The following is a 22,910-nucleotide window of genomic DNA, read 5'->3' on the forward strand; positions in this document are numbered from 1 at the left end:
CGAGGTGGAGATTGCAGATGATCACACTGTGAGTGCTGCGAGGGTATATCAGGACTGTGTTCTGAATGTGCATGGCAAGAGGTTTCGCGTTGATTTAGTTCCTATACCATTGCGAGGATTGAAGGTAATCATTAGGATGGACTGGCTGGGGGCCAATGGGGCCATGATCGACTGTAGCGGCAGTTGGTCTAGGTTCGAACCCCAAGGGGGGAGAGCTGGTTATTTAGGGTGAGCGAGCCTTGCAGGGTCCGACCCTCTGTTCAACCGCGAAGGCTATGAGGTTTTTGCAGCAGGGCTGCACGGGATTTTTGGCTTATGTTTTAGATACGCGGATAGAGGCGGTAGCGGATATTGATAGTGTGCCAGTAGTGCAGGATTTCAGGATGTTTTTCCCGAAGAGTTGCCTGGGGTGCCTACGGAGAGGCAGGTGGAGGTTCACATCGATTTGGTACCGGGTGCCGCTCCGATAGCCAAGGCATTGTATCAATTGGCACCACCTAAGATGCATGAGTTATCTACGCAACTTCAATATTGCTAGACCAAGGCTTCATCCGTCCTAGCAGTTCTCCATGGGGAGCACCGATCCTTTTCGTGAAAAAGAAGGACGGATCGCACATGATGTGCATTGATTATAGGGAGCTGAACAAGCTGAAGGTGAAAAACCACTATCCTTTGCCAAGGATCGACAATTTATTTGATCAACTTCAGGATGCATCTTGGATCTCCAAGATTGATCTTCGGTCCGGGTATCATCAAATGAGGATTAGGGATAAGGGTATACTGAAGACAACTTTCAGGACTCGTTATGGGCATTACGAGTTTGTGGTGATGCCATTTGGGCTCACCAATGCCCCGACAACGTTCATGGATCTCATGAACCGGGTGTGCAGACTGATGTTGGATCAGTCAATGATTGTTTTTATCGATGATATCCTCGTTTACTTCCAGACCAGGGAGCAGCACGAGCAACACTTGAGAGAGGTGTTGGAGACTTTGAGGGCGAAGAATCTCTATGCAAAGTTCTCCAAATGTGATTTATGGCTACGGGAAGTGCAGTTTTTGGGGCATGTCATCGATCAAGAGGGTATTTCGGTTGACCCAGGTAAGGTGGAGGCTGTGATGCGATGGGAGGTATCGAGGAATGCCTCGGAGATTTGTAGCTTCTTGGGTTTAACAGGTTACTATCGGAGGTTTATCCAGGATTTCTCCAAGATTGGCGTGCCATTAACCCGTTTGACCAAGAAGAATGCGACTTTCCGGTGGGATGAGGATCAACAGAGGGCTTTTGAGACCCTGAGGCGGAGGTTATGCGAGGATCCATTCTTGGTACTGCCTGATGGGTTGGATGATTTAGTGGTATACTGTGATGCATCGATTTTAGGGTTGGGTGCAGTGTTGATGTGGAGGGGGCATGTGATTGCTTACGCCTCGAGGCAGTTGAAGCCTCACGATGCAAATTACCCCACGCATGATCTGGAGCTGGGGGCGGTGGTGTTTGCCCTCAAGATTTGGAGGCATTGTTTGTATGGGGTGCAGTTCATTATTTATACTGATCACAAGAGTCTAAAGTATTTGATGGATCAGCAGAACCTTAATATGCGGCAGAGGAGATGGTTGGATGTGTTGAAGGATTATGACTGCGAGATCCTATACCATCCGGGGAAGGACAACGTGGTGGCCGATGCATTGATTCGCAAGGTAACGGGGTCCCCAATCAGGGATATTTGTATGAGGATGACTGCGAGTTCACTTTTGTTGGACATGATTCGAGGGGCCCAGGTCGAAGGGGTAAAAAAGGAGAATTGGAAAATGGAGAAAAATCGGGGTAATATCCTTTGTTTGTTAAGGATATGTCGCGGTTTGTTGACGCAGTGTGGCCGAGTATGGGTGCCGGTATCATGGGGAGTGAGGCAGAGGCTATTAGAGGAGGCGTATAAGTCCAAGTTTTCTATACATCCAGGTGCAACGAAAATGTATAGGGACTTGAGGCTGAGTTATTGGTGACCCTGCATGAAGCGGGAGATCGTCTGGTTTGTGGAGCGGTGCTTGACTTGCAGGAAGGTCAAGGCCAAGCATCAGCGGCCAAATGGCAAGGTTCAGTCGTTACCCATTCCCATGTGGAAGTGGGAAGAGATCATTATGGATTTCATTACGAAGCTGTCGAGGACGACAATGGGAGTGGATGCCATATGGGTTATTGTGGACAGACTGACGAAGAGTGCCCACTTCATTCCGATCTCCGAGAGTATATCCACAGAAAAGTTGGCGGGCATCTATGTTCGAGAGGTGGTGGCTAGGCACGGGGGTGCCGGTATCAGTGGTTTCGGATAGGGATGTTCGGTTTACATCCAGGTTTTGAAAGATGTTCCACGAGGAACTGGGCACTCAGCTACACTTCAGTATAGCATATCACCCTCAGACTGACGAGCAGAGTGAGAGGACGATCCAGACATTGGAGGACATGCTGCGAGCATGCGTGCTGGATTTTGGAAGAAGTTGGGATACGTACCTCCTACTGGCAGAGTTCTCGTACAATAGCAGTTATCATGTCAGTATCAATCGAGCTCCATTTGAGATGTTATATGGTCGGAGGTGCAGGACCCCAGTGTGCAGGGACGAGGTTGGACATCGGGTGATTGGAAGCACGGAGGTGGTACTCAAGATCATCGGGTTGATCCAGCAGGTGCGCGATCGATTGCGGGTCGCGCAGAGCCATCAGAAGAGTTATGCTGATCGACGGCGATCGGATCTTGAGTTTCAGGTGGGGGATTTTGTTTTGCTGAAGGTGTCACCCTGGAAGGGGATTATTAGGTTTCTGTAAAGCCCCGTTTATTTATTAAATCAATAAATAAAATAATGAGCGAATAGTAGCCCTAAAATCGATAATTATATAGCAAGGTGTTGATCTCGAGGAGCTAATCGTTTTAATTTTAGAGATTTGGGGGTTAAAATGTAAGTTTCGACTTTATTTTGTAAGTAATTGAGAAGGCAGGGACCGCTTGTTATATTATTGAAAATATTTATGAAGTCAGGGGCTCCATGGTAATTATTTGAATTTAATTTGAAAGGAAGAGAGGTTGAATGGCTGATTATGTCATAATTAAGATATTGGGGGCTATATAATAAATTTTGTACCTAAGGTGTAAAGGATTTTAATGTCGAGGGTCTAAATGGTAACTTCTTGGACTTCTTTTGAAGGGATTTTGAGGCTTAGGGGATGAATGGTAAATTAGGGATTTATTTTGTAAAGAATTATGGATGGGAGGGCTAAAGGGTAACTTTTGGATTTAAATTGAAAACAAATGTTGTGGGGAGGGGCTGAACTTGGAAAAACGAAAATAAGTTTGAAGATCACGGGATTTAAACCGAGTGACCCTCCTTCCCGTTTAAAACCATCGCTACCAAACCCTAACCATATCTCCAATCTCCAGCCATCACCCCCCCCCCCCCCTTATGCCTCCTACCGTCGCCCACCACCCTATCCCCCTTCTCCTCCGACCACCGAGTCTCCATTGCGTTTTCTGTTGCTGTTGAAGACGGAGACCATGTGTGATGCCGTTGTCCGCTCCGAAGCGAAGGGAAGCGAGTTTCAATCGCCATCTTCGACCGTTAAGGGCCGTTGCCGCTGCTCCTCGCCTTCGTGATACACGATGTGGTTCCATCTCCGACGTCGCTGCTGGGGTTCCGGTCGGAGGTTGCGCACCTTCCTCGTCTCCGGGATTCTATTTGTGTTGGTTTTCAGGAGTTGGTGTTAAAAGCCATATGGTGCTGGTGGGGATTTTGGTCGAGTGTAACTGTGAAGAACCACGATGGCAACCGGCCATGGTGGCTGCTGCCGCGACTCGTGAGTACACTACCGCCGCCAGACGCTGCTTGATTGATGGTTGGATCATATGTGGGAGTCAGTACCGTGTAGGAGTACGTGTTTGGTGTTGTGTTCCTGGAACGTGTGTGTTTTTTTGCTGATCGGAAAAGCTAAAGAGAAACCGCCATAGGCGCCATGGTGGCTGCCACCATCTGCCGCCGTCGGCCACCACAGGTGGCTGCGTGTGTGTTATTTTAGTATAGTGGATGTGTGTTTATTTCATTGGTTCATTGTAAAATGTAAAAGAATGGGAATAATGAAATGAAAAATCAAAACCACCACCGTGAGGTGGTGGCTGCCGCCTCCCGCCGCCACCGGCCGCCATGTCGGGTGGCAGTGTGCCTTGTCTCGATTGTTTTGATTCGTTTGGGGGTTTGAAACCCTAATGGGCCCAAGGAAGCCCTAATGGGCCCAATAAGACTTAATGGGCTTAATGAAACCTTAATGGACCCTAATAAAACCTTAATGGGCTTAATAATATTCTAGTGGGCTTAATAGGCCCAATAAAGCCCTAATTGATCTAAAAACCCAACAAATTAATTGATGGGCTAGTATTGGGTTGGAGACCCTAATTAGGGTTTGGAAAACCCTAATGCCAATAAATCTCAATTTGGGGAATTAAGCGTGACACACGAGAATTATTTAATAACTTGGAATATTAATTAATAATCATTGGCGGAAATTAATCTAAGTAATATTGGACTTAATGGATTATGTCCTTAATGGATTAAGTCCTTAATGGGTTAAGTAGGAAACTTAACCCTAATCATCATTTTATGTGAAACCCTAATTTCACTTAGGTTTATTGTTGGGCCTTTCTGTTGGGCCTTGATGATTTGGGTTATTAAATGGACTATCCAAGATCAAACAAATGGTCTAGAGTAATTTAATGGGCCTAAGGTAAGGCCCATGTAAAGGGCTTGGGCCCAATTTGGAAAATTAGGCCATAGATGGGCCACCGTTTGGGCCTTAGAATGAGACCATGTATAGGCCTAGACCCAATTTGGAAAATTGGGCCATGTGTTGGGCTTTGATTCCTAGTTGACTTTGGGCCTACGGATTGGGCCTTTGGCTTGAATAAGCCAAGCTTGGGGTAATGTTATTATCCAAAGTAAGTGTTTATGGTTTTGTAGTGGGACCCAATTATTAATTGGGGTGATGTTTTGATATTGACAGATCGGGAATCTGTCATCCAGCAGTTGGGGTTGAGTCTGCGGGACTTCAGCAGTGTGGGATTGTGTCTACGGGACTTCAGCAGTGTGAGGTGAGTTACCTTCTAGTAGCGGTGGGTCTACAGCCACAATGTCGGCCCACCAGTAGGAGTTGTATGTTAGATGATTGTCTTTGTGATATCATCTAGGTTTGCTACTACCTGATATGTTATATGCTGGCATGATATGTATATGTGATAGTATTAGAGTTTGGTTGTTAGGACCGAAGGGTAGGTCAGACACCCCAGATATGTCTGACAATATGTGATGATATGTTTATATGCTGGCATGATATGTTATATGTGATAGTGGTAGTAGGAGGGGAATAGTCCCCAAGTTCGGTCGTTAGGACCGAAGGGCAGATCGGACACCCCAGATATGTCTGATAATATGTTGTGTTATGATATATGTGATAGTAGTAGTAGGGGGTGAAATAGTCCCCTAGGATCGGTTGTTAGGACCGATGGGTAGTCAGCACCCCAGAACGGCTTGACACGGGTAGGTCGGGCACCCCAGAATTGCCCGACAGTATGTATGATATGTGATTGTATGGTATGTGGTATGATGGGGGAACTCACTAAGCTTCGTGCTTACGGTTTTCAGTTTTGGTTTAAGGTACTTTGTGTTTAAAAGAAAGGAGCCGGCTTGATCGCTGTGCATCACACCATGGTTTTCCGCACATGTGATCTTTGGGATTACACTCTGATATTGTTTTATGATAACATGTTTGATTATTTCCACTTTGGTTTTGACATGACACGATATTACAAATGTTTTATTACATTGTTGGTTTTATAATGACTTCTTTAAAAATGAAATTTTTGGCCTGTATTTTTGGGATGTTACAATTTCGTAAGAGAGGCAAGTTGGGGCCTCGATGTATAGGCCCGTTCAGGATCATAGACTGAGTGGGCAAGGTAGCCTATCATTTAGAGCTTCCAAAGGAGCTTAGTCAGGTTCACAATACCTTCCATGTGTCTCAGCTTCGGAAGTGTGTTGTTGACAAGACCGCAGTTGTTTCCTTGGACGACATTCGGGTGGATGAGAGCCTGAATTATGTCGAGAAGTTGGTCACCATCTTGGGTAGGAAGACGAAGGGTCTTCGCAACAAAGGAGTGAAGTTGGTAAAGGTGCAGTGGCAGCACTAGAAGGGCTTCAAATGGACATGGGAGCCGGAGGAGGAAATACGGGAACCCTATCATGATCTATTCGCAACTACAGACTTCGAGGACGAAGTCTAGTTCAAGTAGGGGAGAGTTGTAATGCCCTAAATCAGGTATGACTTGAAAACCCTCGAAGAATTCCAATTTTGTCATAAATGGTCCCTTGGAGTACGCTGGCCATACCTATGAGTACACTTAGCGTACTCTGCATGAATGATCGTGGGGGCATTTCGCGTATGTGGGGCGTACGTAAGGGTACGTCGGGCGTACACAAGAGAAGGCCAAAACCCTAAATTCGGACTTGAACCCTTATTTAAACATCTTTTAGCCTCTTGGACCAAACCCTATCAGCCTCTTTAGCCCTATTTCATCTACTTTCAGCTGAGATAGAGTGTGAGTGAGAGTTTAAGCTTAAAAAGAGGTTTTTGGTGAGCATTTTGGAGTTCTTTCAAGAAGGGTAATTGCTAGGCAAGCTTGGATCGGTTTAGTGCTTCAGGAATATGTATTATGGTCATCTTGCAAGACTTCTAGAGGTAAAAAGCTTGCACCTTTCCATATAAATCCTTAAATCTAGCTAGGGTTTTCTAGTTTACCCCTTTTGGTTGGTTTTGGACCTCTTATGGTGAGTTAAGCAACTCCATGAAGTGGGAATGACAGATATGAGGTCCCTTAGTTTAGAAGCATAAAAATGTGATCTTGATGGGTGCATTGGTCTCATGCATGAATTAAGGACCTCAGAAAGGTCTTAATGGAAGTGTTGGGTGTTTATGAGACATGCAAGGGCATAAAGTTGGCAACTTTATGCCTTAGGATGTTTGAACAAGTCTAGATCTGACTTTTAGACGTGATGGAATCGAACATTAAGCACTTAATGGAAAAAGTGCTTAAACTGATTGTACATTGGGCGTAACCAGCTGTACGCAGCACGTAGTGCCCAAACCTTCAGTACGTTGCACGTACCAGGGTAGTACACAACTCAGTTGGGCCCTAAGCTGTTTTGGGCCTTTGGGCCTCATTTGGTTGTTGGGCTTGATTGGATTCTGTGAGTTAGAGGCCTTTTCATTTGATTGGGCCGTGGACTGATCGGTTGGGCCTTATTGGGCCAATGGGGCCCATTAAGGATATTGGACTCGGACTCTGGGGCCCATTTGCAAGAAAAGGGTAATTGGGCCTTGGGGGTAGACTTTGAAGGTTGGGCCTTTTACTTGGGTGATTTAAGGTCCTATCATTGATTGCATTATTATTGTTGTTATTCAGCTCGGGAGGCTGCGAATTATTAGGAGGGCAATATTCGTATTTATCGGACGGAGGTGAGTTTTCTCACCATACCTATGGGTCTACGACACCAAGCCGGCCCATTATGTGAACATGTTATGTGTGTGTGTTATTCATTTATGAATTGATATGTTATGTGATATTATGTTGGTATGGAAGACCTCGGCGGAGCCTGTGGCATTGGATATAAGACCATGTGGGGGTGGCCCATGGCATTCCTAGGTAAAGACCATGTGGGTAGCCCATAACATTGGATGTAAGGCCATGTGGGGTAGCCCATGACAGTCCTAGGTAAAGACCATGTGGGGTAGCCCATGGCATTCTTGTTGAATCATATTGCATGGTTTTTGTGGTGTAATTATAGCTTTATTAACTATTAGGATATGTGTATGTGGATGTGTGTGGTATGTTCTGGGAAACTCACTAAGCATTTCGCTTACAGGTTGTTGATCTGTTTCAGGTACTTCTGAGCCCAAGGGCAAGGACAATGCGTGATGACGTGCCGTGCACTCTATCTCTCTTTTGTGTGTTCGGGACCCTTTGATGTTTTAAAAAGGGAAAAGAATGATGTAATGAATGTTGATTTGAAAACAAATGTTTTGGGAAGTTATGGTTTATGAGATTGGCTTGATTAATTAAAAAATGAAAAATTTTCTTTGTAAAAATTGGTTTGTTACAAGGTTGCCCTCTAATTGTCCTGCATCTCCAGCATTCCCACCGTAGCCGCAATATTTTCTTTCATATAGACTCTTTAAGAGAAAAAAAACCCCATAATTATTACTGTTACTTTTTATGAAAGCAATATTGAAAAAAAAAACATCATATTTTAGTTTGCAAATGCACTCCTAAAGTATGACATGTTGTATTTATGATTTTACTTAAAAACCATAAAGGGTATTTTTGTAAAATTATTCTAAGAACTAACTTATTGGTGATTATTTTACTTTAAAACCAGAGAGCATGCGTAATGAGTTTGCATTTTCATGTCAAAAGGCATAGAAAAAAGGTTGGAAATTTTAATGAATAATAGATTAGCTCATGATTTCAGCAAACAAAAACACAAAATTGAAATTCAAAGAGTTTGATATGGTAGAAACTAATGAAAAATCAAAGTGTAAAGTTTGGTTGACTTAATTTTCCTACTCCTGAGGCTATGATCGAATTCCTTGCTTCCCAAACCTTTGAACGTGTGTTTTGCCTTCAAAAGTGTTTTTTACTTCCAGAGCCAAAAGTCCGAATTCGGAGGAGAATGAGATATATTTATAGTTTTCCCAAATTTAGAGCACCACGACGTGGTAAGGCCACCACATCGTAGTCTTTGTGTTTATTATGTGTTCTACAAGTCTACGAAGCAAATCGGGATTCTTCAATTCACCACACCGTGGGAAATCCACCACGACGTGTTGGGTATTTTTTTTCTTCATTTTAAAGCTTTGATTCAAGCTCCCAACTCCCAGGTCTAGCTTCCAACTTCCAGCCTCCTTTTTGCTCCAAGCATGTCTTTTATCCCTACAACATAATTCATAACAAATTAAGTATATTTTGTTCTAATAAGGGCATAAAAGTAATTAAAATATTAAGTTATGATGTATAACTATGTGTATAAATATGTACATATCAGTGTTCTTGGTATCTATGATGAATGAACAAAATATACACATTTTACTTGATTTATATTGTATATGTACTTTTATACCTATAAATATATTAGGTAAAGATGGGTGGATGAAAGATGAGATGAATGATGAGAGATGAAAAATGATATAGATGATGAGAAGCCTTGACCAAAGCGATGACCAGTCATTTAACAAAGTATACATGACGACCACAAACTATTATAGACAATCCAGTGGAACGCTAACAGGCTTACAACCTATAGGTGTTGTGAACGATGTGTTCACCAAATGTAATCTAAAACCCTGACAACGATGGACTTAGTGCCTTATAAGTGAACATTGGCAGTTATGGATTTAGTGCCCTATTGATGAATATTGGTAGCTATGGACTTAGTGCCTGTTGGATAAACCCTGGCAGCGATGGACTTCGTGCCTATTCCTTAGGACAATCATTAGGAATGAATGAATGGAGAATAGATGATTCTTAGGGTATATCCTTAAGAATAAAGAAGATAACAGGGATGGGAAGTTGGGTTAATTGTTTGATGATTAAACATAATAACTATATTATTGTGGGTTGAAAACTCTATGTACTCACCAGGTTTCCCAACATGACCCACTCAGTTTATTTGTATCACAAGTGTTGATACGAAGCTGCATTACACCGAGAGATTAACGGAGATGTAAATCATTAGTATAAATGAATGTAGAGTCTGTTTATGCTTATGTTTCTGTATCGACGATGACATCCCAATGTTTTAATATAAACAAAATATATTTCTTCATAAATGCTTTGATAATATATTTATCATGTTTTCTGGGAACAAATTCTGCAATATTATTCTTTAAAATGGATACTCTGGTTTTTTAAATAAGCATAAATAAAATTTTTAAAATGACCGTGAATTTGAGGATGTCACATGGATGCTCCAGATCTGAAGTGTTATGTAGTTTTGAATTTATTCATGGGGTTTTGACCCTATTTCTATCATTTTGACATAAGTCGAGCAAAAGACATGTATTGGACATGCATGTCCTCAAAGAAATGATTTTTTATGATACATTTGAGTGTAAGGAAGCTTTCTGGAAGGCATGAGTATTATGCTTAATGGATTTAGGGCTTAATTCGTTAAGATGATTCTGAACAGATACCACGACGTGGTGACATTTTTGCCACGACATGGTGGCATAACTCGTCGCAATTATTTTGTTGTGGGTTAGCCATGACGTGGTGACCTATTAAGTTGACTTTGACATTGATCGTTAACTTTTGACAAGTTTGACTTTTAGTCAGACTTATAAAGTTTTTGAGTAGTAGTCCGAGGTTTGGTTTATGATTGGTTAGGAGGTTCGTGTAGCTGATTCTATGGGATTTTCGAGTAGAGGATTACAATTCTTTAATTAGGTGAGTTTTCTCATTATATTATGTAAGACACTAGGTGTCATGTATGCTAGATTTTTAGTATGACTTTTGCATGAATGACCGTGGTGGGATCACAACACTTGTATGAACGATTGTGGTTGGATCACAACACTTGCATGAAGACCATGGTGGGAAAGACTATAGCGGGGATATAGTAACATAAATGTCTGTAAGACTATGCTGGGATCATAACATATACATGGGTTGAAATATACTCCTAGGGCGGGGCCCACTATCATGTATGATATGTCGTATTTTGGGAAACTCATTAAGCTTTGTGCTTACAATTTAAGTTTAAATGTTTCAGATACTTCCAGTAACAAGGGACATGAGCCAACTTAATTGCATTGCATCCACCGATGATTTCTGCACTATAAGATTTTAGGATTTACTCTGATATATTTATGATAACAATATACTCATGTTTTGGATTACTTGACTCGTGATGTTTATGGAATGGATTTATTACTTAAAAGTTGAAAATTTTTCTTGGTATTTTTGGGATATTACAACTTTAGTAATTGTGGCACACCTCTACAAATAGTCCTTGTTAAGCTTCCTTTATTTGAACCTCAACTTCATATTCTCATGAATGTATCTTAAACAATACATGTATTGGGAACACTTTTGTAATCGTTGGCAACACCCCATACATAAGTCAACATGAATATTTTTATATGACTATGTTAGTTATAGATATTTAATAATTTCTAATATAATATACCATTTTTTGTATGTGATTATGGTGGAATTAAAAACAAAATTCAAGTCCAAACATGTCACAAATTCTCCAAGAACCAACTCCATGAATTTGTTGTTTCATATTCTACAACAACATATGATGGGGGATAAATACCATTGTTGGCATCTAATCCTACAACTGTTAAAATTTGACCTTGATATGGTCCCTTCATAAATGCACCATCCAAGCCTAAAATGTCTCTCATGACAGCCTTTGAACCTTCTTTCAAAGGAATCATACATACAAAGATCTTTTTGAACTTCCTTGTAACCATATTGAAGTTTAGTTAAGATTCCATCTCAATTTTTACAGCTGTTCCTTTGTTGGTTCTTTGCAATTCCAAGATTATAATCTTTCAACATATAATCTTGTTTCTCAAAGTATCCATGTATTTTGTTCTTGGCAATGACCATGGCTCTAAAAATCTTTTGTCTTGAAATTTGCACTTGGTATTTCTGTTAAAGTTCGTCTTTAAGAGCTAGTATTGGGATGCTAGGATTGATAGTCATCTTATGTAGGATATGGTTTGCAAGAAAACCTTGTGTGCAAGATTTAATGACCCTGGTAGGGAAACAGGTATGCTGACCATTAAATGTCTTAACCATCCATTCATCTTGATTTATACCCATTGAAACTTTTAGGACCCATGGACATTTAATTTTATCTGCTACCCCACCATCATTAGGTACATATCCCTTACACTTTGCCCTTAATCTTTTATTGTCATTTTCACCAATTTTAAGTCCCTCCTAGTAGATATTGACAAGTGCTCTTGGATTTTAGTTATTTATTTTTTTTGTTAAGGAATGCCTCACCTAATTGAAAGTCAACATCATGTACTTCCCCTAGACTGCATGTCTTATTCTTTCTCAAATTATATGGCAATGCCTCCCTTTCATCAACATCACCAAACAATTAAATTTTCTCGTAATCTATTTCCATTATATCTCCCTCTCCAACTTCAACAACTACATCAAATGACATTTCCTATCAATTGGTTCCACAACATGATCAATACCACTATGAAATTTTGCCTGTCCACTTACACATCATCACCCACAACATCTAAGTTACATACATCAAAGTCATTATCACTAGAGTCATCCCCACCTTCACTTCCATTACTATGTTAAACATCACCACCCTTATCTGATTCATCATCAAACTCTACATCATCATTCCCTTCCAATTCAATTGCTAATTCACCACCAATACTAACTTGATTGTCCTCTTCAAAGTTCCCTTCATATGCTACATTTTGATCCCCAAAATCAAATAAGGGATAAAAAAATCAACACCATCATCATTGTTTACAGTAGAGACACATTCACTAGCATTTGGATAATTCCAACCAATCAATGGGACACTATGCCTGCTGCATGTACATCCTCGTTCATATCTGGGTTATAAGACATTATGTATAGTAAGATGGTAGCAGGAGCTTCAACAACTTCACTGGTTCCAATTCCGGGTATGTTCAAATCAAATTCTAACCTTCTTACTACATGAACCTATTTTTTTTCCCTTTTGTGTCTTTTAGAAAATACTATGGGGATGCATCATCTGAATGTAGCCTTGATCTTCCATGTTCAGTGTAAACCATGATTTCCTTACAATCCACTATATAAATTGAAAGAGTTACCAAATGCTGGGCATTGCTTAACGAAACAACTCCAAAGCCTAAAGGAACACCAAGCATGAAAAAATAAAAGAAAAGGGGTTCATGACTATCATACCCCACTCCTTCTAACATGATCTTCAGTTCATCTATACATAATTCTTTTATGTCGACATTATCAACAGAAGTGACCCTCCTATCCATATACTTTCTTCCAATTTTGTTAGTGAAGAACCCACCACAATTGATTTTCATTGTAAAGATTTCTGGAAAGCCCTTTGCACAAATTTTTGTTTGATCAATGCTTAACATAAGGTGAAATACACTAGAATTCTTGTTGTAATTTAAAATGTGATAATTACTATACATCTCCTATATATCCATACTTGTCTATATGATACATATGCTTTATGATATGCTCTTCAACCATGACAACATCTTCAATTCATTTTTGATGCTTGAGAATGTGTCTAATTTAAATATGTGCTTACAACATATTTGAAGATAAAGAGCACCATGAAAAAAAGATAAGGAAGAACGAGAAAGCTTACCAACTCCTACGTCAATCACTTTACATGCACTTATTATGTACATTTAGGCGACAGAGAGGATGTGTTAGTGGTGAATAAATGAGATTAAGAAAATACCCCTTTAATTTCTCCAACGTTAGCCAATGGATGGAACAAGAGACAGAGTAAAATGAGAAGGACCAATGATGTTATCAATACTCTCAACAGGGACTGTTCATGTTATTTTGTTCATAACAGGACCAAAAGTGTTATTTCGAGCAAACCGCATGGACCAAGACTATAATTTACTCATAGTTTAGGGACAAAACTTGTAACTAGCTCAAGAATCACTTTCTAGCAAATATAAATGCTCAGATCGAGCGATATCTCCTGGCAATTTATCAGATTCACCCTTTCCGTTGCTCGCATTCTCCCCTTCCCCGAGTTCCTCCTCACTGACGGATTCCTTCTCCATATCGGAGCACCCAATCTCCAGTCATTCGATATGAGCAATCAGCCGGAGTCTTCTTCATCGGAGCCGTAAGTTGTCGTAGACTAAATCAATCAATTATCAATTTTATATGCAAGTTTATGGCTTTATCTTTGTGATTTGCTTCAATCGGACTCTGATAATCGTGTTACCGCCTTGTCGACCGATTTTTATAACAGGAAAGGCCCGCCTGCGGCGAAAAAAGACTTTTCAACCGCTATCTTGGAGCGCAAGAAGTCTCCGAACCGGCTTGTCGTTGACGAAGCCGTCAATGACGACAACTCAGTCGTCGCTATGCACCCTAATACGATGGAGAAGTTGCAGCTTTTCCGCGGTGATACCATACTGATCAAGGTTTTTCCCGTTTCTCAGACTTTACTGTTTACTATACGTCTTAGGGTTTCGTTGGCTTTTGATACAATTGAATTGCGCTTCACGGTGAAATCCTATAATATCTAGCTCGCAGATCAAAGATTCCTCTTTATGTTTTCTTGAATCTAGGGTTATGATAGACTTAGTCTTCACTCGAAGAAGAAAACTACTCCATCCTAGAAAAGAGAGATAGGCTATGATTGTTACTATCAAACCCTAGTATTTTTCACGTGCAATATTGGACACAGGTTGTGTTGTAACTTTTTCTCCAATACTATTCAATTTCAAGTACTTGTTGTGAAATTTAGAGTAATCCAATATGTTAGTATAAACTCTTTTGTGGTTCTCTTTTCTGAGTGGTGGGAGTGGTTGTTCTTTTGGTTGGTATAGATGATACTTCTTGTTTTCTTGCAAATAGTAACTTCAGCTGAACTGTATGTTTTACAGGGGAAGAAAAGGAGAGATACAGTCTGCATTGCCCTTGCAGATGAAACCTGTGATGAACCAAAGATCAGAATGAACAAAGTCATTCGAACAAACCTAAGGGTTCGACTTGGAGATGTTGTATCTGTTCACCAATGTCCAGATGTGAAATATGGGAAACGTATCCATGTCCTTCCTCTAGATGACACCATTGAAGGTGTCACAGGAGACTTATTCGATGCTTACCTCAAACGTAAGTGACCTACATACATCAGCTTCTTACTCTTTAGTCTTAACATAACTGGCTATTTGTTATGTAATTTACTCTAATTTTCAATAATGCAGCCTACTTCTTGGAGGCATATAGACCTGTAAGAAAGGGTGATCATTTTCTTGTGAGAGGAGGCATGCGAAGTGTGGAATTCAAAGTAATTGAAACTGATCCAGGGGAGTATTGTGTTGTTGCTCCAGACACTGAAATATTCTGTGAGGGTGAACCTATCAAGAGAGACGATGAAGATAGGCTAGATGAGATTGGTTATGATGATGTTGGTGGTGTAAGAAAACAAATGGCTCAAATTCGTGAACTTGTTGAATTACCATTACGCCACCCACAGCTTTTCAAATCCATTGGAGTAAAACCTCCAAAGGGTATTTTACTATATGGTCCTCCTGGTTCTGGAAAGACTCTCATAGCAAGGGCAGTAGCCAATGAAACAGGAGCTTTCTTTTTCTGCATCAATGGGCCAGAAATCATGTCAAAACTGGCTGGAGAAAGTGAGAGCAACCTTAGAAAGGCGTTTGAAGAGGCTGAAAAGAATGCCCCTTCGATTATTTTCATTGATGAGATTGACTCAATTGCCCCTAAAAGAGAGAAGACTAATGGTGAAGTCGAAAGGAGGATTGTTTCACAGCTGTTGACACTTATGGATGGGTTAAAGTCACGTGCACATGTTATTGTAATGGGAGCTACAAATCGCCCTAATAGCATTGACCCTGCTTTGAGAAGGTTTGGGAGATTCGATAGGGAAATTGACATTGGTGTCCCTGATGAAATTGGGCGTCTTGAGGTTATTCGTATCCACACCAAGAACATGAAACTCTCTGATGATGTAAGTCCTAATATCAATAGTTACCTTCCTTTTTATACAAATAATAGCATGGATATGTAGCTAAAGAAACATGGATTGAAATTAATTTCAGGTTGATTTGGAAAAGATAGCTAAAGAAACACATGGGTATGTTGGTGCTGACCTGGCAGCTCTCTGTACTGAAGCTGCACTTCAATGCATTAGAGAGAAAATGGATGTTATTGATTTGGAAGATGATTCCATTGATGCTGAGATTCTGAATTCCATGGCTGTTTCAAATGAACATTTCCAGACTGCTCTTGGAACAAGCAATCCCTCTGCTTTGCGTGAAACTGTAAGTGAAAGTTTTTGTTTTTATAAACTTTTCAAACTTTATAAAACCATTTTGAATATATATATTTTAATCTTTTTGTTGACTGGAAATAGGTTGTGGAAGTTCCTAATTGCAGCTGGGATGATATTGGAGGTCTTGAGAATGTTAAGCGTGAGCTTCAAGAGGTAATGGAATTGAAATATTGAATCATTGATTTCAGTTTAACATGAAATTAAATGAAAATGATTTTAATATTTTTGAAATAAAACAGACTGTTCAATACCCTGTGGAGCACCCTGAGAAATTTGAGAAATTTGGGATGTCACCCTCGAAAGGAGTTCTTTTCTATGGCCCACCTGGATGTGGAAAGACACTTTTAGCCAAGGCTATTGCTAATGAATGTCAAGCTAACTTTATCAGCATTAAAGGACCTGAATTGCTTACTATGTGGTTTGGTGAAAGTGAAGCCAATGTTCGTGAGATTTTTGATAAGGCTAGAGGATCTGCACCCTGTGTCCTTTTCTTTGATGAACTTGATTCCATTGCAACTCAGGTCAGAACTTAATTACTGCTTCATTCATACTATGGAATTGGAATCAGAAAAGGAATGGAATGGAATGATACATTCCATATATAAAAGAACATGTTTCTTTCGCTAGACGAAAATGGACCATGTCATTCCTTCCTTCCATTTTGTTAATTCCCATTCCTTGATTGGAGGTTCAAAAATTGCTACATAACTCTTTTTTATTTATATCTAAATCCAAATACACAAATCATATTTAAAATTCTTTGTTATTTTGATTAAATCCAGTTATAGTTAAGGGTTAATCTCATGAAAGACCTTATATTTTGTGTGTTTTTTCCAGATTAAACCTCAACTTTGTTTTTTCTTTTTCTTGAAAAAGACCTTGTATTTTTTCATTTTTCCCGTAAAAACCCTCAACTTTGTCTTTTTTCCCCAAAAAACCCCTCAACCTTCTAACTGTTTCCGAAAAAACCTCAACTTTTTTAGTTTTTTCCGTAAAAACCCTCACAATTTACAAGTTAAATGCAAGGTCTTTTTCAAGAAAAACATAAAGTTGAGGTTTAATCCTGAAAAAAAATACAACATATAAGATGTTTTATGAGATTAACCGTATCATAATAATTAGAGTAAGCCTGTGGTTATCCCACTTTAGCTAGGGTTCAGTCCAAAAACAAATCCTTTTTCAAAATACCATTTTGGTCCCTGGGTTTAACACTGTTAAGTCATGTTAAAATTACCCTTTTGCCCTTACTTCATACCTTTTTTAAGGTTAAGTCCAGAAACAAACGACGACTCATATAAAGCGTATATAGTAATAGAAGAGAGTTACAGTTACAGACTACAGTTATGATTGTTTGATTCCATTCCGTTGATTTGTGATTCCATTCCATGGATTTTTACAGAGGGGAAGTAGTTCCGGGGACGCAGGAGGAGCTGCAGATCGTGTTCTGAACCAACTGCTGACAGAAATGGACGGAATGTCAGCGAAAAAGACGGTTTTCATAATCGGAGCCACCAACAGACCGGACATAATTGACCCTGCACTGCTTCGTCCAGGGCGGCTCGATCAACTGATTTATATCCCACTACCAGATGAGGATTCCCGCCACCAGATTTTCAAGGCGGCAATGCGCAAATCTCCTGTTTCCAAAGATGTCGATTTAAGAGCCCTCGCCAAATACACTCAAGGCTTTAGCGGTGCTGACATCACCGAAATATGTCAGCGTGCCTGCAAGTATGCAATCCGAGAGAACATCGAGAAAGTAAGTTACCATTTTTACCATTAACTATTTAGTCAGCAGAGTATGTTCAAAGATTTTGCAGTTTTGGTCCCTAATGGTTTCCCTCTTGCAAATTTGGCCCTTCATTAATCATGATTCAACTACCAAATATTTAAAAAAATTGTTTGTTGATTGGGTTTTGCAGGATATAGAGAGGGAAAGAAAGAGGAGTGAGAATCCAGACTCCATGGATGAGGATGAAGATGAGGTGGCAGAGATTAAGGCTGCACATTTTGAGGAGTCTATGAAATATGCGCGTAGAAGTGTGAGTGATGCGGATATTAGAAAGTATCAAGCGTTTGCTCAGACATTGCAACAGTCCAGAGGGTTTGGCTCGGAGTTCCGGTTCCCTGAAGCGGCTGGAGCGGCGGCAGCTGGTGGTTCTGACCCGTTTGCAGCGGCGGCTGGTGGTGGTGGAGATGATGATGACTTATACAGTTAGATTTTTATATAAATTATGCTGAAGTCATGTGACTCAGCATTTTATTTCAGTTTCAGTTGTTGATTTTCTGTTCTATTTTGGATGTTTTGTTATGGATGTTCAACACTTACTCTTGTCTACAATTTGCATTTCAAACTTTTATTGAAACAAACAAAGCTAAAAATTTCCCGAGCAAAACTTGAGCTTCAAAATAGGGCTTAAAATGAGTTCGAGCCCCACAAATTTGAATGAGCAGAACTCAAGCTTGAGCTTTTGTTAAAATTCACTTCTAGTCCTTTGCGAATAGGGAAATCCAGAGATGACAAGAGAATGAACATGGGAAGGAACAAAAGTCATATTTTGGATTTAGTTTCATCTTTTTCATCTACATACCAATCATATGCATATTCTTAAATACGAGTAGAGGACATGCTATCCTTTGTATGTCTCATCAAAATTTAAAGCAATATATAACCTCTTATCCAAGAAGAATGAGATATTTTTTTAAACATGATCAAATTGGTCGAAACAGACTGATTGTATTTGTATGATATGCGGGAAGTTTGTTTGTTTAAAGTTTTGATTAATTAAGAGATAATTATTGTTGGAAATATATCCATAGTCCCAAGTTGGTGACTTTCTATAAATAATATGAATAATATAGTTTTTTTGGGTTACACAAAATGTATGATTCAATCGAAAATGACAAAAAAGAAAGATAATGGATTAGTTTGTTAACACACCAATATTATGGTAAATTAATTTGAAACTAATAAGCTTAAGGGATGAAGTGCAAATACCCTTGTTTAGAATGTTAGTCATTATCTTTTATTCAAAGAGATAACGATAACAATGCAAAAAACAACGGATATATACAAAAAGAGAAAACTAGTCACAACAAGTCTCTCTCTCTCTCTCACACACACACGGTTTTGGCAATGATCTAAGAAGGAAGAAGATGTCAACAATGTTTTAGAAATCGGTTCACTGGTTGGACCGGGAACCGATGACAAAAACGATTCAATAACTTTATGTTAATTTCTAGACCGGATCGAATCAGACAGTTTCTTTAAAAACCAAATTGCACCGGGATAATTGTACCGATAAAAAACCATTTGAACCATTTTGTTAGACTTGTATAGTTAGACTTTACTTACTCCGTTAAAAAAACAACCAATTTCCAAAGCAAATTGAACATTTTCGAAGTGTACACAACTTGAAGATCGACGCATACAACCACTAAATGTAGTAAAATTTTTGGTTGAATCGGTGGTCGAACTGGGAACCGGTCAACTAGAAAACTAAATTTTAAAACATTGGTTGTTAAGTGGTTAATCATCCATCCTTGTGTGCAACTACAATAGACACATGCTAATTTGAACCTTCGATTCATTCGAGACGAGAACAAATCGTTTTCTACTTCATCCACAAGAAATGTAGTGGTTCGATCCATACTCTAGGTCTTAGTTTTTTCGCTACAAGTTTACTAGAACAAGATCCTTGATGCGTTATGGTGATAAAATATTTTGTTTTGCTTCCGTTGCTATTCTTTATGAAAATCATCGTAACCCAACAATGGATGATTGTAACATAATTTTTTTAAATCTCTTAAATATATGTAATTATCTATTTTATTCCTAAATATTGTAAGTCAAAAATACATGATTTGTGGTATATGGGTATAAAAAACAAACCAACCTCCAACATTTGAACCAACAAATTTGCAAAAAATAAATAATGATATCGTAAACCCTTTAAGAAAAAAGAAAAGAAAAGTGAAAGCAAAAGTAAAAAATAAAATCACAACCAAGTCAGCAAAAACCAAATCAAAAAAGTGAGAAACAAGACAATTCTCAATGGGTAAACTTGTCATTTAACATCAAAGCTTATAGATAATGGAAGATAGATAATAAGTGACACTAGAAGAACGAAATCTATATAAGGTAAAATAAAAGATATTTATATAGGAACACCACAACCTCGTTCATGGATGGTTTATAAGGCATTATGTATAGTAAGATGGTAGCAGGAGCTTCAACAACTTCACTGGTTCCAATGCCAGGTATGTTCAAATCAAATCCTAACTTCTTACTATATGAACCTATTTTTTTTCCCTTTTGTTTCTTTTAGTAACATACTATGGGGATACATCATCTAAATGTAGCCTTGATTTTCCATGTTCAATGTACATTATGATTTCCTTACAACCAAATATATAATTTGAAAGAGTTACCAAATGTTGGGCATTGCTTAATGAAACAAGTCCAAATCTAAAGGAACACCAAGCATGCAAAAATAAAAGAAAAAGGGTTCATGATTATCACACCCTACTCCTTCTAACATGGTCTTCTGTTCATTTATACATAACTCTTCTATGTTGACATTATCAACATAAGTGACCCTTCTATACACATACTTTCTTCCAGTTTTGTTTGTGAATAACCCACCATAATTATTTTCATTGTAAAGATTCCAGGAAAGCCCTTTGTACATATTTTTGTTTGATTAATGGTTAACATAAGTTGAAATACATTAAAATTCATGTTGTAATTTAAAATGTGATATTTACTATACATCTCCTTCATATCCATATTTGTCTCTCTGATACATATGCTTTATGATTTGCTTTCTAGCCATGACAACATCTTCAATTCATTTTTAATGTTTGAGAATGTGTCTAATTTAATTATGTGTTTAGAACATATTTGAAGATAAAGAGCACCATGAAAGAAGATAAGGAAGAACGAGAAAGCTTACCAACTCCTGCGTTTATCACTTTACATGTACTTATGTACATTTAGGCGACAAAGAGGATGTATGAGTGGTGAACAAGTGAGATTAAGAAAATACCCCTTTAATTTCTCCAATGGTAGCCAATAAAAAAAGCCATTGTATTTATTATTATTCAACTTCTATTAAAAGTTCAATACATATCGATTGAAGGCAAACGGGCAACAAGCTGCGCCGCTAGCCCTTTCTGGATGACAAAACCAATTCTTTTGAAAACAACATTTGTGGATCTAGGAGATATGACATGAGAATGCATGACCCGTTGGACTCTAGTAAGGAGATCCACCGCCTCTGGTGCGAGAAATCCAAATGTATCGAATGCAAAAGGAACAAACACATGTTGATTTTCTCTACATGCATTCTCGTGCTTTACCACTTTGCATGCAGCGACTTTCAAAGCGGCATGCCCAGCTGCGAAACCTCCGCTCCCCAAACCAACGAGAGGAGAGACACCAGTAAGATCCATGCACGCATGCTTCCCTCCTATCCATCCAAAGACCAAAATGTCAGCCAGTCTAAGTGTGGACCTGCCATCCTGCGGGTCCGTCAAAAAGTTTACTGGCGCTTCTTTCTTCACAGAAATACCAGCACGCCGACAAGCATCAAAGAGAACATCTCGAACCACATCATGTCTATACTTGAAACCAGGGAGCTCTCTACAATGAACCGCGTGTTCCCCAAAGGTATCCAAACATGCCTTGCGACAAACTGGGCATATCTCGTCAATTGGGAATATGGGAATCATGAGGCAGTAACGAAGGATAGTTCGGTACTCCACAGGAGACATATGCTGGCCAAGACCATCAATAGGGATAGTTAGCAGAAAATCCTGAGCATGAGGCACCCGCAGACACTCAAAGACTGTTTTCTATCTGACAGTCATGTCGAAGTTGACTTCCATATCTTGGACGATTTTGCTAAAAAGGGCACACGCCAAAGCTTTTTGGGATTTAGGGGGGGGGGGGAGGTGTCCTTATTAGTGAAACCGCTATAGTCAAATCCCGGAATCGTATCACGGAGACGAGTCATAGCACACAGGTAATCCGAGTCCATACCACATATGCCACTGTCACGTAAGATGTGGTCTTGTAATGCCCAAGATTGGGCCCTCGAGGCTACAAATGCGTAGGAGGAAACCTCGTAGGCCGAGTACAAACCCAAACCACCGAAACGAATAGGTAAGGAAGCCAAGCGCCACTGAATGTCTCCAAAGAAGGGGCCTCCACATACCACCATATCCTCGATAGACCTGCGCAATCCCTTGTCAAAGAATAACGCCGCCTCTTCTATGTGTACCGGCTGCCATGTCCTTAAACCAAAGAAAAGTTTTGCAATGCCCATACACGATCGAAGCAAAAGGAGCTCACTCTGCGGGTCACATAGTTGTGGAAGAAGGCCCATCAAATCAACAACATTGACCGCTCTCTTCATGGCCAACCCACTAATAAACCCCGCGTCTCTACTAACAGCACCCCCAAGGAGTTTCACCCCCAAAGAAGGTCTCCCTATCTCCGTAGGGAATAAATCAGCACGAAGCTTCCTACCATCACATGAGGGCCAAAAAATCTCCGTTTTCTTGATGTTCAACTCAAGACCCAAACCTGGACCATGCAACCGAATTATGTTCAGCACTTTAGCCACCTCCTCTGAATCCCCAATGACAGTCCCATCATCTAGGTACCAAGCATGGAGAAGGAGCTTACAATTGTCTCTAATCTTGTGCACAAGCGGGTGCAAAACAAGGGAAAAAAGAAGAGGGCCCAAGGGGTCACCTTGCTG

General features: G+C 39.8%; 1 protein-coding gene across 1 annotated transcript; it reads left to right on the forward strand.

Moving 5' to 3' along the window:
- The first annotated feature begins 13,779 nt into the window (after positions 1-13,779).
- LOC145093307 (cell division cycle protein 48 homolog) lies at positions 13,780-18,539 on the forward strand. Its single transcript, XM_079031408.1, has 9 exons — positions 13,780-13,962; positions 14,092-14,266; positions 14,732-14,960; positions 15,053-15,819; positions 15,911-16,132; positions 16,225-16,296; positions 16,383-16,664; positions 17,543-17,902; positions 18,066-18,539. The coding sequence occupies exons 1-9, from the start codon at positions 13,790-13,792 to the stop codon at positions 18,360-18,362; spliced, it is 2,577 nt and encodes an 858-aa protein (XP_078887534.1). The 5' UTR covers positions 13,780-13,789; the 3' UTR covers positions 18,363-18,539.
- The last annotated feature ends 4,371 nt before the right edge of the window (positions 18,540-22,910 follow it).

This window comes from Lactuca serriola, chromosome 1, assembly GCF_051521515.1.
Source record: "Lactuca serriola cultivar US96UC23 chromosome 1, Lser_US96UC23_V15, whole genome shotgun sequence".
Lineage (NCBI taxonomy): Eukaryota > Viridiplantae > Streptophyta > Magnoliopsida > Asterales > Asteraceae > Lactuca > Lactuca serriola.